Below are 18740 nucleotides of genomic sequence, written 5' to 3' on the forward strand. Positions count from 1 at the left end.
GATGTTTAGAGATTGCGCTGGCACTCAGCATTCATTGCCAGCCATCCACTTAGCATTCCTGGTGTCATTTTTTAACAACGCTGGGGTTTTAGATTCAGTAAAAGCCATTTATGGACTGATCATACTCTGCCAGGTCACAAAAGTGTAAGAGAGTGTATGTAGATAAGAAGAGGGGTTATTTGCAGAAAATGGCAGGCCGATGAAAGGTGCTGCTCTGTTTCATTTCCTTCTTTCTCAAGAAATAGTTCAGTGAGCTTCACCTATAGCTCAGAGAAAAGCAAACGTTTTTTTCTAATATTTCATATTTTTCTACTTTAAGTAGTGGAACATTTTCTTAGAAGGCTGTAGGTAGTGGTGGGGGCAAGAGTCATGAGCAAGAAATCCTTCGTACTTGAAAACATTTCTGCAGAGTTCAGTAGGGTCCACGTACACCTAGTGGACATAGGTATAATAAAAGTACAAAAACCTTGGATCCCGTTAACATCTCCCCTGCCTCTAAATAAGCCAGAAACTCGCCCCAGATCCACAGAGAGGGAGTTCGTTTTGCATGTGTTTGCACTCGTTTTCGTGTCGCCAAGTCGATCAGAGCTTTTCATTAAATCCAGCCTGATACAATCAAAACAGACATGGTGAAACCTGGCTCTGCTGAGTTGTAAAAGCAGCACATTACCTATTATATCAAATGTGACAGAAAGTTCCACAGCAGCTTATAATGAGAAAACGTCTGTCTGAACGGAATTTCAACTGTGCCAGATCATAGCAGCGTCTCAAAGCAGCTGCTAACGACGGCAGCTTCCAGTCGGCGGGAGCTCTCCTGCTCTGATACCGCGTGTTGAGTCACCTCTTTCCTTTTGATGTAAAACGACAACTTTTTAGATCTTGACAACTTCGCTATTTTCTTTGGTGCAAATGGGAGGAGAGAGAGCTGGCATCTTCCCATTTGGCTGAAAGGCAGGCATGTTTTCTGTCACGATTAAATAAGCATACAAGAGGAGAGACCTGCATTCAAGACATTTGGTCCGGGCCAGGCAAAGGGGCTCATATCTGTAATTCGCGTACTTTGGGAAGCCGAGGCAGGCAGATCACTTGAGCCCAGGAGTTCGAGACCAGCCTGGACAACATAGTAAGACCCTGTCTTTACAACAAATAAAATACATTATATATATATATATATATAATATATATATATGTATGTAGATAGATGTGTGTGTATATATATATGTATATATAATATATGTGTATGTGTGTATACATGTATATATATGTCATACATATATATATATGTATGACAGTCCTTTTGGTTGGTTATGGGAGCTGTTTTATACAATCATAAAGAGTTTTTTGCAGGAAGAGAGGATGTGAGATTATCCATAGGTCAGTGTGATTGCTCTCATTTGGCATCTAGGATTTCTGGTTGTGTTTTCCATTTCCTAAGACTAAAGACCCATTTACTTGAGAGGATGGAGGTGCCTTTGTAAAGGTTTTGACTTGTAAATATAATGAAAAATTACACTATTACCTACAATTGTCTCTTGGTGATTTTTCCCCTATTTATCCAACAACCATAACTTTTATAGAATGAGAGGAATTATTGCACTATTTGAACTTGTGAGGAGTCTATCATTATTACCCTCAACATGTATTGAAAGCAAAAATTTGCTAGCTTTTGTGCCAAGGGGGAAAAAAATGGCTTCTCATGTAGTTCATTTCTGCTCTGGAAGAGAAAATGTCCTTCTTGCCAATGAATTTAAGTATGCTCAATTTACCTACATTATTTTGAATTACAAGAGTGGAGGAATTTAGGCTCTATCTTAGGGAGGGATAAGAAAAAAAATGCCCTCTACCTCTCTGCATCGAGAGACATTTAAATATGTTTTTCAACATGTTACAGAATCTTCTTGAGGGAAAGTAAAAGGCTGTCTTAACTCTTCTTTGAATGGCTTCTGTGACCATCTTTATAAAAGCCAGGCAGAAGCTTGAAAGTCTTTCAGTCCTTTGTCACGGTCATTCAGAATATTTAAAGAGAAAATATCCTGGCGTGATTTCATGTGAGTTAGAGCTTACTGTCACTTAACAGGGGCCAGGAGATAAAGTCAAATCTTCACTGTTAGGTGGGTCATGCTCAGCTCTGTAGAAATGTTGTGGTTGCTTTTTTTTTTTTTTTTTTTTTTTTTTTTGTAAGCAGTGGTTAATTTTGTGTGTGCTTTTACTTGACATTAACTTTTATTCTTTTATGCAAGCCTGTGTCTTATGAACCGTCACAGGTGGCATTGGGCTCTAACGTGATTTATGTAAAAAAAGGATTCCCAAACTGAGAAACTTTGCCATAAAAGGTTTCGTTTGGTAATTTCTTAATTTTTGTTTACCTTGCCTAAGTGTGTGTAGTTTGCTGTCCTGAAAACGTATGAGGTGAACTTTGCATTAAGCCGGGGGAGGAACCTGTCTGTTCGAAGAGAAGACTCTGTTTCTGTGTGTATGTGTGTGTACCTGAATTCATGGGTTCATGGTGTGGTGTATCTGATTCAATTATACAGTGTAGGACGTTCGGGAGGAGCAGCAGTTCCCTGGAATAAACACACACTTCCCGTGTATTGCAGAGTTCCTGTTACTCAAATGCGAGAAGGAAGAAACTTCTGAGGAGTTGGGTGTCCTTAGACTGAAAACCTGTGACCCATTCTCCCAGCTCTGGTGTCTGATGACTAAGAATGAGATCAGTGAAGTGAAAGCTTTGTTCTGAAGGAACTGAGAACCGTAACTCACTATTGCTGATGAGAAGAGAGGTTTTTGCACACCCTGCAAAGCTTCCCTGTTTCCGCCGAGTTCTCAGAGTCACTGCTTCCTTTCTCTCTTAATTCTTCCTTCAGCATTCGAGGGTGTGAGTTCGGCTGGAAGAACCAGAAGCTCGTCCTCCGCTCCCACACCCCTATCATTGCCTGACGAGATTTTGTTGAAAGGTCTCATAGGGCGATTTTGAGGGTGGACGTTGACATCCTCCTGCTTGGGCTGAGCTAATAGTTATGAACTGATGGTTGCGCCAGTGTCGGCTTCTTCAGTCTGTGTTTCTTTTTGACTCAAAATCCATTTTGATTTTTCTCAACTTTTAACCAGCATATTAGTTCATTTTCATGCTGCTGAGAAAGACATACCCATGACTGAGTAGTTTATAAGGAACAAAAGGTTAAATGGACTCACAGTTTCACATGGCTGGGGAGGCCTCACAATCATGGCGGAAGGTGAGAGGCACATCTCACATGGCGGCAGACAAGAGAAGAGAAGAGAAGAGAATCAAGGGAAAGGGGTTTCCACTTATAACACCATCAGAGCTCTTGAAACTTACTCACTGTCATGAGAACAGTATGGAGGAAACCGCTCCCGTGATTCATTTGCCTCCCACCAGGTCCCTCCCACCACATATGAGAGTTATGGGAGCTACGGTTCAAGATGAGTTTTAGGTGGGGACACAGCCAAACCATATCGCCTACTGAAGGAGAAGAGACAATTTTTTCGGCATTCTTACCGTTCCATCTTCCTCCGTCTTTCTCCACCCCTGCCATAGGCACTTGGATGTGGAAAAAACTCCCTACTTTGGTTAATGGGAAGAAAGTGGAAGGCCACACACACTTTCTATTGATACCAGTGAGGAAAACTTTGCCCCAGCTCTCTAAGGTTCAGAGACTGGGAGCATGAAAACGTAGCTGACAAAACACAGGTTAATGGGAGAAGCAGCAGCCCACTGACATGTGTAACGCTCATACCAAGGGAGTGCTCAGTGACGAGTAACTCAGAGGAGCAGTTGTTTGGGGATCATATATCCAGCTCGGCACAGGAAAGGGAGCTGGGAGCAAAGGCTCTTATCAGAAGAACAAGCAGATTGCTTTGGGAAAGACAAATTGGATTTGAGGAGAATAAATGGGAGGATAAGAAAGTTTGTGTTAACTCTTGTTTATGCAGGTGTGAGTGGTCTTTCTGTCTTCTTCATGGCCGGGCCAGGAAACACCCCCAGAGGGGGGATTTATGGCAGCTTTACTCTTAAGTCTCTCTCCTGGGAGTAGAAGATGCCCCCAGAGAGGGAATTTATGGCAGTCTCTGTTTCTCTAAAGTTTCTGCTTTCAGTCAGATAATGGGTGCTCTGAGAAGGCTTCTTTCTGTATCTGTTGAATCTCAAATATCTTCAGCTTAAAATAATCTTCTCTGACTCAGGGATTCTCGGTGTCCTGCACTGACAACTGGGAAGAGCATCTCCCGGGTTTCCCACTGTTGATCTGTGACTTCCTTTACGGTCTCTGATGTGCTTCTGAGAGCACTGTCAGCCTCAGCCTCTCCTTATGTGCTCAGCTTATAAAGGCACGATTGGTTGCTTCCTTCCAGATTTCTCTGCGGCCTGATTAATACAGCAGCGCTGGGACTGCAGTGTCTGTCTGAGGACTAAGATGAAGGCTCTTCCTGGGCCTCCCCCTTACAGCTTTCTCCTCCCTCACCTTTTTTATCTTTGGTATTCCTTAGTTCCAACTCAGTGATCTTTTGCTTGTTGCTTTTATTTTCCTTCTTTCTGAGATTATTTATACTGCCAGGAAGTTTTCTAGTGTGTGTGAGCTCAGCTGTCAATCTTAATATTTTCCTCTTTTTCTTCTTGAGACTTGAAATACATGCTTCAAAAACTTCGTGCTTCTGAGAGCATTGCTGGGCCGTGTAATAAATAATATCACTGTCTTGCCCTCTGGTCTCACAGTGTCAGTAGAAAGTTAAAAGCATTATCTCATGGTTGGTTGTTCTTTTCATACACTCTGCCTACAAAGTTATGTCGTTGGTATGCTGTTTGTAAGTCTTTCATGGAAGGTAAAAGTACAAAACACACTTTTCTTTCACTTTTGGTAAAATAAAGAGTAGAATGAGGCTGGGTGCCGTGGCTCACACCTGTAATCCCAACACTTTAGGAGACCAAGATGGGTAGGTCACCTGAGGTCAAGAGTTCGAGACCAGCCTGACCAATATGGTGAAACACCATCTCTATTAAAAGTACAACAATTAGCCGGGCATAGTGGCAGATGTCGTTAGTCCCAGCTACTCTGGAGGCTGAGGCAGGAGAATCACTTGAACCCGGGAGACAGAGGTGGTAGTGAACCTAGATTGCACCACTGCACTCCAGCCTGGGCAATAGAGCAAGACTCCCCATCTCAAAATATGAAGCTACCCTGGTTCTGTTTCCCCCAGATAACTGCCCCCTTCATTCGTCCCTTTGCTGTGGCACCACATGTATGTGCCTTGTCACCTGGAGGTTTGATGAGCGTCTCATCTTTGAGCCTTGTTCTGCAGACTGACATCTGACGTGGTTTGCATGTTTCTCCTGCATTCTTATGTCTCATTATTATTTTTTTTTAGGGACTCTAAGAGTCTTGCTATTGAGTTCTTTTCCAACAAAGGTGTAGGACCACCAATCTTGTAGTGGATAAAACTGCAAAAGAAAATGTAGCTGTAAAGTATTTTCATTTAACATTTCCCATTTTTACTCTGCACGTCCCACAACATGAGCCACGTACCGTGTTCCCAGTTGTGCCGTTTTTTGTTGTAAAATGCAGCAAAAGCAGTAAGCAAGAACCACCCCAACATGGGTCTTGGAGACCCTCTTGAAAGTCACGTAGAGGAAAATCTCTTCTACACTCAGGGTCAATGGAAGGCTTAGAAAAGCCAGTAGTCGTTCAATGCTATAGGGTTTAAGGCATGATCGTATCTACAGAAGATGGCTTTTTAGGTCTCACTACGTGGAGAGTCAAGCTTCACCCATCAGGGAAATTTAAGAAAAAGAAACACCCAGGGGCTGGGATCTAAAGGACCCTGAATATGAAATTCATTTAGTAGAGTATGCAGATATAGAGCACAAGTTAGAATTTAATTCTTCATCTGTTTTTGCTGTTGATACTTTAAAAAAATGTTTTTTTTTGAGATGGAGTTTCACTCTTGTTACCCAGGCTGGAGTGCAATGGCGCGATCTCGGCTCACCGCAACCTCCGCCTCCTGGGTTCAGGCAATTCTCCTGCCTCAGCCTCCTGAGTAGCTGGGATTACAGGCACGCACCACCATGCCCAGCTAATTTTTATGTTTTTAGTAGAGACGGGATTTCACCATGTTGACCAGGATGGTCTCGATCTCTCGACCTCGTAATCCACCCGCCTCGGCCTCCCAAAGTGCTGGGATTATAGGCGTGAGCCACTGTGCCTGGCCAAAAAAAAAAAAAAAAAAAAATGATTTATTAGTGGAAAACTATTTTTCCAGTCTTTAGAAAAGCATTTCTAAACAGCTGAAATTTCAGATTTCAGTAGCTTGGTGATACGTGAATGAAATAAAAACCTGTGATCTGTTGCCAACTGCGAAGTTGACCATTATTTTGTGCCCATGATAGCTATAAAAATGCATCCAAAGGTGATTGAAACCTATCTTCAAGTGCTTTTCTTTTCAGCCAGGTGCTGTTTACATCATATCTGGATAAGCGCTGTGGGGCCTACTTTTAAGACAAGAACCATCCAATCTGCTTTTTGTAGCTCTTGTTGCCAGTTTTATGTTGGTGAATTCATTGTCTGTGGTTTTTCTTGGGGCAGGAGAAAGTTTGTTTCTGAAAAGTGATGAGCAGCACTTTGGGAGGCCGAGGCGGGTGGATCACGAGGTCAGAGATCGAGACCATCCTGGTCAACATGGTGAAACCCCGTCTCTACTAAAAATACAAAAAATTAGCTGGGCACGGTGGCGCGTGCCTGTAATCCCAGCTACTTAGGCGGCTGAGGCAGGAGAATTGCCTGAACCCAGGAGGGGGAGGTTGCGGTGAGCCGAGATCGCGCCATTGCACTCCAGCCTGGGTAACAAGAGCGAAACTACATCTCAAAAAAAAAAAAAAAGTGATGAGCAGCAAATGACAATGTCTAGGCTCCAGAAGCACGTCTCACTCTAATTTCTTGTTGGGTTGATGGTGCGGGGAGGGAGACGAGGAGCTTAATTTTTATTCTTTACCGAATAGTTATGTTTAAGGAAAGCGATATTTGCATTTGATATTTATATATGATGGCAAGAAAACGCCATCTCTGTAAGCAATGTTTGTCCAAGTTTTAGGATTTCCATACATCAAATCAGTTCTTTGTGGATAACTACGAAAGGCATTTGGATTTCCAGATCTCTCATTTTCCTAGTGCATTGAAAAGTCTTTGGGGGAAACTCCTGTACCCTTAGTCTAGATTGGTCTTTCCTCTAAGATCAGAGAAAAGTCCTTAAAGAGGACCTCAGAGAATCCTTAGGAAATGTGAACCGAGAAGGAAAGATACAAGCAGACAGCAGCCATGGTCAGGAGAAGCCGCTGGGTGGGTGATGGGGAACTGCAGACAGGCAGTTCGGGGGTCCCCGTTCTTGTCACTGCCCCCTGGAGGTATGAGTCTCATCTCAGTCAGCTCAGGCTGCCACATCAAAGAGCCACATGCCACATGGCTTTTCAATGATGTTTATTTTCTCAGTGCTCTAGAGGCCAAACGTCCAAGATGAAGGTTCCAGAGTTGGTTTCTCCTTAAGCTTCTCTTTTTGGCTTGTAGATGGCCACCTTCTCCCTCTGCCCTCACATGGTCTTGTCTCTGTGCATGTACATCCCTGGTGGCTTTTCATCTTCTTTTTTTTGGGGGGGTGGGGGGTGGAGGGGACCTCATTGTGTCACCCAGGCTGGAGTGCAATGGTACAATCATAGCTCATTGCAGCCTTGACCTCCTGTGCTCAGGGCATCCTCCTGCCTCAGCCTTCTCAGCCTCCCTAGTAGTGCCCCACCGTGCCCAGCTAGATTTTAAATTTTTTGTAGAGATGGGGGTCTCACTCTGCTGCCCAGTCTGGTCCTCCTACCTTGGCCTCCCAAAGTGCTGAGATTATAAGGGTGAACCTCCACACTCAGCCTTTTCATCTCTTTCAAGGCCACCAGTCCTACTGGATTAGGGCCCCACCCTTATGACCTCATTTAATTACCACATTGAAAACCCCATCTTCAATTACACTCCTATCGGGGGTTATGAACATAGAATTTGGGAGGGACACGGTTCAATCCATAATAAGAATGAAGGTCTCTTATATGAGGCCCCTCAGTTAGTTACCACTTCTGGGGGGAGGTTTAACTGGAGAAATGCCTTTTATTATTCCTAATATACAAATAGACTGCAGATTTCCAAAGACCCCAGTCTAATAAGAAATAGAGACGTTTATGAAGGACTCTTGATTCCTGTGTGCATTCTCCTTGCAGTATGATTTAATCCACTACTTACCACTCAGTCAAGATTTGAGGCCATGGGGATTGCAGTGAAGGTGTGCATGTTCAGAAAGGACGTGGTTTACTGCTTTGGAAAAAGGAACTGAAGCCGTGGAGGCGGGTGCGGTGGGGAAGAGGGAGGCTGGAGAGCAGGTGGAAGCAAGTTTTAGTTCCTGGAGCCATCTTTCACCATCCCAACCTAGAGGAGAGGAGCGGCTGGTTACCCTCATGGGCACAGTGTGGTAAGCTGCACTACCATTTCACGTTGCTCCCTTTACACTTGAGAAATACAGCAGCCTTCTTTAACTGTCACTGATCCACCCGAGACGCATTACAGTTCTGTTCACACTGAAGCCACTTGCTGCCGGTGTCTGCAAGGCTGGGAGTCTTCACTCAGTTTCCGGGTCCCAGCCATACAGTCACTCTGCATTGTGTGTGTGTGTGTGGGGGGGGGGGTTTGGTCTTTTTTTCCCCTTATAAAACCCATTGTGTTTCTCTCCATTTAAATGTGACCTTCCTTACCTATCACCATTCTGCACAGATGCCATTTATGAATAATGGAAATCGTCCCCATTTCAACAATATGATACACAGCCTTGACAAAGATATCATTTCAGTGTTCTGAATTTGCATGGTTTTCAAGGCAGAATTACAGTCCCATATGCACTCACATTTTTCAAAAATGAAATATGGTATCAACAGGAAAATACCCGTTAGACTTCACTAACCTCGTTTCAAGAGCCATGCCATTAGGTATGTACCCTGCACCACTCGTCTTGGTATGAAGTTGTATATAGCAAAATGAGGGTGTGTTAAATGGGGTGTCTTTGTGGAAGTGGATTCTGGTTTAGCACTGTTAGGACGTATTTTTTGCACACTAGTGAGCATTTCTTATCAATATCTCCGTGAGAAATAACAGAAACGACATGGAAAACCACGCATGATATGCTCTGTCGTCAGAAAATGAAGTTGCTGCCTTTGGAAGATGCTGTGCAGAATACGTCTGATTCATAATCTGGTCTTACCATCGCTTTCCCCTCCTCACTTTCTAGATACAGAGGCAAAACATACAGGGCTGTGGTCAAAATCGTACGGACGTCTGACCAGGTCGCAAATTTCTGCCGCCGAGTCTGTGCCAAGCTAGAGTGCTGTCCAAATTTGTTTAGTCCTGTGCTGGTATCTGAACACTGCCCAGAGAACTGCTCCATTCATACCAAAACCAAGTACAGTAAGTACAAATGATGGAAAAAGAAACGCATGGTGCCAGAGGCCTGAGCTGTGCTGTGCGGGATTTGGGTTTTTTTCATTCGCGTTTTTCTTTTTGAACCTTTGGACTAGTCTTCTGTAGGAATTGCTGTGGAAGGATGTTTAACGATTTGCTGGGGGTTTTTAGACTGACGTACGGAGGGGCTGGGGTGATTTAAAACACGATGAATTTTCACTGGGAGGCCTTGGAAAAGAAGGAAAGAAACTGGGTGTGCCGGCCTGAGTTTCAGTGGATTGATTGACTCCACAGCTCAATGGACGGTGGGAAAGCACAGTAAACCTGATCACAGTAGCAGTGACCTGGATGGCTTTCTCAGTCCTTACTCTGGGAAAGTATAATGACGCTTTCATTGCCCTGCTTCATACGGGTGCCACATCTTCGTCATAATCGGCTTCTCATGTTTAGATGAGAACCTCATCTGAACACCCCCACCGAGGAGAGCCACGGAGGGCTCAGAATTCACCATCACTTTCTTTGCTGTCTCTGTCCCAGGACGCAGGACGCAGGACGCAGAGCTGTCACCACTCCCCCACCTTCAGCTCTTGCCTCTTCCATCCTCAGTCCCATTCAAGGATCTCTGGCTTCAGGCAACCACCTCCCCCAAGCCCTGCCCTTCTTCCCTTCTGATGACCTTCTCCATTCATGGTAGCCACTCCCAGGCACCTCCGCCTCCTGCGCCCGAGCCCTGATCGCTCCCTCTGACCTGCAGTTCTGAGTTTCCTGCATCTCCCCTCAGTTCTCTCTAATGCAAGGGGCAGTGACCTGGTAATTGGCTCTGCCAGCCACCTTCCAGCCAGCTGGGGTGTGACAAGGGCCTGGCCATGTGGCCAGTGCTCTGTGTGCCATGTGGCCAGTGCTCTGTGAGCCACGGTCATTTTGATGTTTGTCAACATGGGTGCTGGAACTAGAAATCTGAATGCACTTGAAGCTCTGTTCACAGTGTCACTTTCTTTGCATTTTATCTATCTCAGTGTATTTTTACACACACACAACACACAGTGTCTCCTTCCCACTTCGCCTTCTGATGGAGGTCAGCTGCACCCGCACGGAGCCCCCAATATTTGGTGCACAGGGTTCTCAGGCAGGGCCCACACGTACGTCGGCCCAGCATGTCATCTCATTCCAGAAGAGCTTGTTTCTGCATCACCTCACCTTTTTCCAGGGGAGGGATTCACTGGGTGACAGCAGCCCCTGAGTAAGAAGGGCCTGACCGAGGGCTCACCTTTGCCATGCATGGTGCACGCTTACCTGCCAGGTGGGCTTCTGCGTTCTTATGGGACACCGGGAATAGCAGGGAAGGAGCAGGGTCCCATGCCTCCCATTCAGCACTGCTGAAATGAACTCAGAGATGTCTCTGGATCTCACATAGTAAAACTCCTAAATCCCCAGATCCTTTGGGTTGTTTTATAATGAATGTTACTACAGACTGAACTCAGGCTCCAGTGGGAGGAGGACAGAATGATATTTTGGTGGAGTCATGTGCTGGAAAAGCAAGGGTCACTCAGTCTCATTCTGAGGCTTTAAACACATACTGACCTTTGGCTGCATTCCCTAAAACCAATCCTCATCCCCAGCCACAGGCTTCTAAAGCCAGCCTGCCCCAGCCCTGTTGTACCTGCTTGGGGTTTGGGTGGAGGCAGAGGCTTGCTCATTTGCCCTGTACCTGGAGAGGCCACAAAGCAGTGCTCATCCACAGCAGCACATTCCTGCTCACTGAGGAACACGGTCCCTGTAGAATTGGACATGGGACATTGTTCCAAGCTCTCTCGCCATCTGCTCCTTTCGAGAGATGGATGAGAACAGGCCGGGCTCCCCGGAGCGGGTGTGCTTCCTGGGAGTCACAGGGCTGCTGCTGTGTGGCTTCTCCGTGCTTTTTCCAAATGCCATGTTGTGATCAAATGCAGGGGAGGGGTGAGACACAGAGGGTCTTAGGCCGAAGGAAACCTATGCTTGTTAGTCCCGATGGCCTCATTTTGTGCATAAGGAAGTTGGGGTGCAGAAAGGATGAAGCCGATGGCCCAGCACTGGGAGGATGCACTGAAATCATGCTTCCTGCAGAGCGGGGGATGTGCATTTGCCGTTTTCTTTTTTCTTCTTTTTCATACTTTCAGTTCTGGGGTACATGTGCAGAACGTGCAGGTTTGTTACGTGGGTGTACACATGCCATAGCGGTTTACTGCATCCATCACCCCGTCACCTACATTAGGTATTTCTCCTAATGCTGTCCCTCCCCAATCCCCCCACCCACTGATATCCCTCCCCTCGTCCCCCACCCTTTGCAGGGACATGGATAAAGCTGGAAACCATCATTCTCAACAATCTGACACAAGAACAGAAAACCAAACACCTCATGTTCTCACTCATAAGTGGGTGTTGAACAATGAAAACACATGGACACATCCAGGGAACATCACTCACCAGGGCATTTGCCATTTTCTTCTGGCTCACCCCATCCATGGATAAATGTTCCTTCACTGCATTCGGTGATTTTGTGGCTCATGGGTGTCACGTAGTGGGACAGCTGAGCCTTTAGTTAATGAGTAGGCGTCTGGGCCGTAATTGAATGCTGGGTCCTTAGTGGTGGTTTTCATTAGTTGATGACACATTTAGTTTCTTTAAAACATTAATCATTACCAAAGTTCAATAATTTTTTGAATTAAGATACACACCTGTGTCTCTGCTATAGAATTCAGTAGTAACGTGAGTCCCACCAAATGAGAAGGGACTGAGGTATGCCATGATGTAATAGAGAAGGAACTGAAAAGAGGAGAGGCGCTTGGTGCATTCAGCCCACGCGTTCAGGATCACGGCTTGTCTTGGACAGATCAAGAGCTGGGGGAGGCCCTCATGCCGAGACCATGCCAGCAGATGTTCACCCAGTGCATGTTGACTGATTGCTCAAGATTCAGACGTGGGAGCAGGCTTCGGAACGTGCCAGAGGATGTCATAGTCACCACTCTCTGCAGTGTCTGGGGCCCGGACAGGGAGCGGATAAACTCCCGTGAGAACCGTGGACACCTTTGTCTCTTTCACCTTCTGCAGAAGTGAGCTCTGGCTGCTGCATTAAAATACACAGACTCAGGGCCTTAGCTGCAGAGACTTACCTCACACGGTCCTGGTGCACGTCCAAGATCAGGGTGTCGGCAGCTTTGGTTTCTGATGAGATCCTTCCTGGGCCTGCAGGTGGCCACTTGCTCCCCACGTCCTCATGGGGCCTCTCCTCTGGGTCATGTGTTCTTGGTCTTTCCCAGACACCAGACCCCGCTCTTATAACCTCATTAATGTCAGTGACCCCCAGATACAGTTACTTTGGGGGTTCAGGCTTCAATATTGGGGAGGGGCCGAATTCAGCCCAAACACCTTCCTGACCTGCTTTTTAGTTTTTGAGTCAGAGTCTGTCGCCCAGATTGGAGTGCAGTGGCACCATCTTGGTTTACTGCAACCTCCACCTCCCGGGTTCAAGTGATTCTCCTGCCTCAGCTTCCCGAGTAGCTGGGATTACAGGTGTGCGCCACTGCACCTGCCTAATTTTTGTGTTTTTAGTAGAGACGGTTTCACTCCTCCCCGGGCAGGTGTTTTCTCAGAATGACTTCCTCAGGTAGAGATATCAGAAGAAAGAATGGTCTCCGTCCTCCCTCCTCCCTCCTCCCTCCTCCCTCCTCCCTCTCTCTGTTCACGTCTGTGTGTGTGGATAGCCTCCAAAAGTTTCTTATCTTCCTTCCTACAGCCTATTACTATGGAAAGAGAAAGAAGATCTCCAAGCCCCCCATTGGAGAAAGCAACCCCGACAGCGGACACCCCAAACCCACGAGGCGGAGGAAGCGACGGAAATCCATTTTCGTGCAGAAGAAACGGAGGTCTTCCGCCATGGACTTCACGGCGGGCTCGGGGGAGGTATGTACTGCCCGGGCACCCTCCAGCCTGTGGCTCTGCCATCTGGCCCTGGCCGGCAGGTGTGGCTGCTTCATGGCAGAGGTGGCTCTGGAGATTGCGGCAGGATGGTCAGAAACACCGAAGAAGGCACCCCCTCCTCCTTACTTACTGGAAACGAATGTAGCGTGTCCAGCTGCTTTGGCTGGGAAGGGACCTCATAGGGCCCATGGGTGGGACCATCAGCTCCAGTTTAGAGGCCACGTGGGACAGGGCTTTTAAGGGTTCTGCACTGGGCCCAGGGTCTGACCGCGGGGACCCCCTGCCGCCAGCCCCATAAAATGCCTTTTTCTTCTTCTCAGGAAAGTGAGGAGGAGGACGCTGACGCTATGGACGACGACACCGTCAGTGAGGAGACCGGCTCCGAGCTCCGGGATGACCAGACAGACACCTCGTCAGCGGAGGTGCCCTCGGCCCGGCCCCGGAGGGCTGTCACCCTGCGGAGTGGCTCAGAGACCCCACGCCCGCCACCCCCGGAGAGGACACGAAGGGGCCGCAGGGCGCCGGCCGCCTCCTCTGTGGAGGAAGGGGAGAAGTGCCCGCCGGCCAAGCCCGAGGGGACAGAGGTGACGCCCGGGCCTGGGGGCAGAGGGGTTCCCACTGGGTCTGAAGAAGCACACATGTTACATTCAGGGCCACGATGCCAGGAAACCTGTTTAAAATGCCTCCAGTGGCAGCACCTGCTGTAGCTTATTCCCAAGTCAGGAACAGAGGCTGGTGCTTCACCTCTGGGTGCAGGGGACTTTCACCATCAGAATGCAGCTCCCAGGGTGGAGGTACATCTCTTTCCTGGACGGCTTTAGTGCCACCTCGGTGCTTGTCAGGAGGAAGGCATAGTCCTTGGGTTCCTTTGAACTCCTGGTTTCCAGAGCTTCCTTCCTTGCATCTCCCATACTGCCCTGTGTCATGCTCCCGCATCCCCTCTACAGTGCATCTCTGATGTAAAGTATTTAATCACGGTTTAGGTCTCCCCTAGCCCAGTGGGTGGTGTGAGATCAGCAGAAAGGGTCACTGGCACCACCATTACAGAAACATTGCGTGAGCTCTCTCGTGCCCTCTTGGACGTGCCCCTGGTATTTCTCCTCTTTTCACTAAGCAGAGACACTTTGTTCATAAGCAGCCCCAAGGTTTCCTGAACTAGGGATGCAGAGCGACTGTCCCTGTGCCTGCCTTCTTCCCTCTGACGGCACATGAGACATCGCAGGGGCATCATCACGGAGTGAAGAATTTTCCCAGGAACTGAGAGTGTGGGTAGTTTGTTCAGGTGCCCAGTGAGGGAGGAAAGGGAGGCAGTTGCTCCTGGCCAGGAGCGACCGAGGCCTGGAGAGTGCCGGAGAGGACCCAGCCAACTGACAGTGCCTCAGCTGAGCTTCTCCTGCCATTTCTCTGCAGGACGCGAAACAAGAGGAGGAGGAGAGACTGGTTCTGGAGAGCAACCCCTTGGAGTGGACGGTCACCGACGTGGTGAGGTTCATTAAGCTGACGGACTGTGCCCCCTTGGCCAAGATATTTCAGGAGCAGGTACAGTGGCTTGCCGCGTGTCAATGGTTTGATGTGCTGAGACTCTGGTTCTGAAATGAACCACCTGTCCCAGCCAGCTTCCTTGTGATACCTGCATGGGGGTCCCTTGGCACTGCTGGGCAGGTAGTGAGACCCGGCTCCCTCCGAGGTCCCTGCTGAGGGTCTCCTGGCAGGGAAGAGAGAAAGCCTCATTCCTGCTCCTCACTCGGCCCACCAGTGCCACAGCGGGGGGCGAAGGGTGACTCTCCCAGGTCTAGTGCGAGTCAACGCTCCCCTGCCATCTCTGCCAACCCTACGATTGGGGCTCTTTACCACCACGCAGGGGTGAGACTCTCAGTCCCTGCTGCCTGGCCCTTTCAGATGCCACCTCGGTGGTGATATGGGGCACCCAGTTGCCCCCTGGCCAGGCTGGAAGTGAGGGTGGCTCACTCTGCCTTGGCTGCTGTCCGTGGGGCCCAGCCAGCCCTCCCTATGGTGTTTGGCTGCAGAAGAGACACTGCCATCTCTTAGCTTTTTGTCTTGTTGGGCTGCCCCTTGGCCAGCCGGCTTTGGTTGAGCCCCTTGTCGGTGCCTTTTGGCAAATCTGTTTTCCAAGTCTCCGGTGCGTGAAGCTCACACACAAACAACAAAAACAACCCGAGCTCAGCACATGCCATCAGCTGGGGTCCCAGGCCCCTGACTGCTCTGCTGGCCTCTCTTCTTCCAGAGACTCCCTTCCAGAGGCTTCTGTTTGTAGATTTCTATCTAATGCCCACAGGTCTTACTTATGCCTAGTGGGAGAAGGAGGCAACAGGGTGTCTACCTGGCCTGCCCAGAGTGGAAGCCCTGGACCCGTGTGTTGTTTTGAATGCCGCTTTCATCATCGTTTTCTTACCTTCCTCTGCACGAAATATACTCTTCTTTCTTTTATTATTATTATTAATTATATTTTACATTCTGGGGCACATGTGCAGATTGTGCAGGATTGTTCCAAAGGTATACACATGCCATGGTGGTTTGCTGCCTCCATCTCTCCATCATCTACATTAGGAATTTCTGCTAATGTTATCCCTCCCCAATTCCCCCACCCTCTTCTATGCGTCCTCTAGTCCCCCCAACCCCCAACAGGCCCCAGTGTGTGATATTTCCCTCCCTGTGTCCATGTGTTCTCATTGTTCAACATCCACTTATGAGTGAGAACATGTAGTGTTTTGTTTTGTGTTCTTGTGTCAGTTTGCTGAGAATGATGGTTTCCAGCTTCATCCATGTCCCTGCAAAGGACCTGAACTCATCCGTTTTTATAGCTGCATCGTATTCCATGGTGTATATGTGCCATGTTTTCTTTAAGCCCACATAGCTAAGACAATCATAAGCAAAAAAAAAAATTAAAAAAATTAAAAATAAATAAAGCTGGAGGCATTGCGCTACCTGACTTCAAACTATACTACAAGGCTACAGTAATCAAAACAGCATGGTACTGGTACTCAAACAGAGATATAGACCAATGGAACAGAACAGAGACCTCGGAAATATTCTCTTCTTTCTACATAAAATATTTTTAAGACCATGGTATGATGATGGACAAACACAATAATGTTAATTTCTACCTTAAAGGAGTCTATAGGCCAGCAGATGAAATGAGTATACTTAGCTGAAACATAAGACATATGATGACGTGTCATAAGGAAAAACCCTTAAATTAATATAAAAACAAGTTGCCACTCTCTCTACATGTACCAGCTTGCACCCTGCTTCACTGGCTTTGCAGAAAATGCCAGACTCTTGCTCTGTTCTTTGCTTAACTTGTTGAAGTTTTTTGCATTGTCCTGGTGTAAATATCTGTGTTTGAAGACCTCACGTTAAAAAAAAATACTGTCACACACTGCCATGTGTGTACCTATGCAACTGTATTGCATGCTCTGCACATGTACCCCAAAACCTAAAATGCAATAAAAAAAAATCACCTAAAAAAAATACTGTTTTTCATATAATAAATTTAAAGATAGCTTTATTCAGTGTCTTTTTAGATCATACAAACCAGTAATCTAGAAAGAGGATATTTCTAGCATTAAATCAGGAAGCATAAAAGGTCTGTGACTTCCCACGCACCCAGGAGATTTCCCAGCTTTCCTCCAACATTCATGCAGTGATGAACTGAAAAAATCAAATTACTGTGGTCCCCAGTGCCACCCGAGGGAGTAGTTCTTGTCATTCAAAGTTGTTTCCCCTGCATCCCAAGAAGTCCAAGCGATGAAGTTCATCCTGTTGGTGACCACTAGAACCTTCTGCAGACACCCACTGAGTTCATGCTGAAAGAATGATTAGGCCGGGCATGGTGGCTCAGGCCTGTAATCCCAACACTTTGGGAGGCCAAGGCAGGCAGATCACTGGAGGTCAGGAGTTCAAGACCAGCCTGGCTAACATGGTAAAACTCTGTCTCTGCTAAAAAAAAAAAAAAAAATTAGCCAGGTGTGGTGGGCACCTGTAATCCCAGCTATTTGAGAGGCTGATGCAGGAGAATCACTTGAAAACCTGGGAGGCGGAGGTTGCAGTGAGCCAAGATCGTACCACTGCACTCCAGCCTGGGTGACAGAGCAAGACTCCATCTCAAAAACAAACTTAGAATGATTGGAAGCAGAGGGAGTCTCCTCCTGACCTGACGCTGGCCGCCCTTCCTGTCTAGGCAACTCTGAAAAGCAACCAGGGAGAGGCTTCCTTACACCTAAAGAAACTGGGTGATGAGCTTGTCCCTTTGAAGAACACACAAACAGGAAAGAAAGGCAATTCTAAGAGGTGCAAGGACTTAGGTGGTCGGGGGCTTATTGATTAGCCATGTCTCCATCTTGAAAACAAAAATAAAGCAATAGATTGAAATCCCGTGTAAAGTGTTGGCCAACACAGTACTTCTCCTGTCTGGTATATATTGACGGCGGTGCTGCGGTGAGAAAAGCGTTATATTCAAATACATGACACGTGCTGATCACGCAGGTTTGGTTGTGTAACTGTCGGTGCCTTTGTGCATTCGACATACACAGATTCAGTCCCTGCAAGGTGCCTTCCAACAGCTAAAGATACGAGGTATGGCGTTCTGTTAGTCTAATGTTTTGGTTTTACTTTTCGGCTCAAAGGCTTAGTTTTAACAAAACAAAAAAGAAGTTTAATTAGGCCTGAATGAAGAGCAGATTTCTCATTTCTAGATTCCAGGTTTGGTATGAGGGCTTACACCTTGAAACGTGAATAGCTCCTGTGTCTGTCTACAAGTGAAACAAAGCTGGTCGGGGAAAAGTATTCAGTCTTCCTTTCCTATATTTCTAAACCCAGCTGATAACACCAGAGAAAAGTTTCATGCCTTCCCTAAGCTCAGTCTTCTAGGAAATGGAACACCACTGACAACATCCCCCTTGTAGAATCAAGTGGCTCTTATTTTATTTTATTTATTTATTTTTTTGAAACGGAGTTTCGCTCTTGTTGCCCAGGCTGGAGTGCAGTGGCACGGTCTCAGCTCACTGCAACCTCTGCCTCCAGAGTAGCTGGAATTTCACCACGGCCAGCTAGTTTTTGTATTTTCAGTAGAGACAGAGTTTAGCCCTGCTGCTCTTCTAATATCAGTGAAAGCCTTGCCCTTCATCCCTACTTTTTTTCGTTCTGAGAGAGAAACATGGGTGGGTTTTCGCTGAGCACCGTCTCATTCCTGTGTGATTTCACGTTAGGCAGGTTCACCTGTTGGAATCCAAAGCCATTGCCCACTGGGCTGTCTGGAGTACATGGCACTTGAGTCCT

General features: G+C 47.1%; 1 protein-coding gene across 9 annotated transcripts in view; it reads left to right on the top strand.

Moving 5' to 3' along the window:
* SFMBT2 (Scm like with four mbt domains 2) overlaps positions 1-18740 on the top strand; it is a 264676-nt gene that overhangs the window by 236858 nt on the left and 9078 nt on the right. For all 9 annotated transcript variants that reach the window (XM_035306701.3, XM_035306700.3, XM_035306702.3 and 6 more), the window contains 4 exons: positions 9316-9491; positions 13258-13424; positions 13763-14026; positions 14853-14981. In XM_035306701.3, the coding sequence (XP_035162592.3) occupies positions 9316-9491; positions 13258-13424; positions 13763-14026; positions 14853-14981 (736 nt within the window). The remainder of the gene's footprint in view (positions 1-9315; positions 9492-13257; positions 13425-13762; positions 14027-14852; positions 14982-18740) is intronic.

Source organism: Callithrix jacchus, chromosome 7, assembly GCF_049354715.1.
Source record: "Callithrix jacchus isolate 240 chromosome 7, calJac240_pri, whole genome shotgun sequence".
Taxonomy (NCBI): Eukaryota; Metazoa; Chordata; class Mammalia; order Primates; family Cebidae; genus Callithrix; species Callithrix jacchus.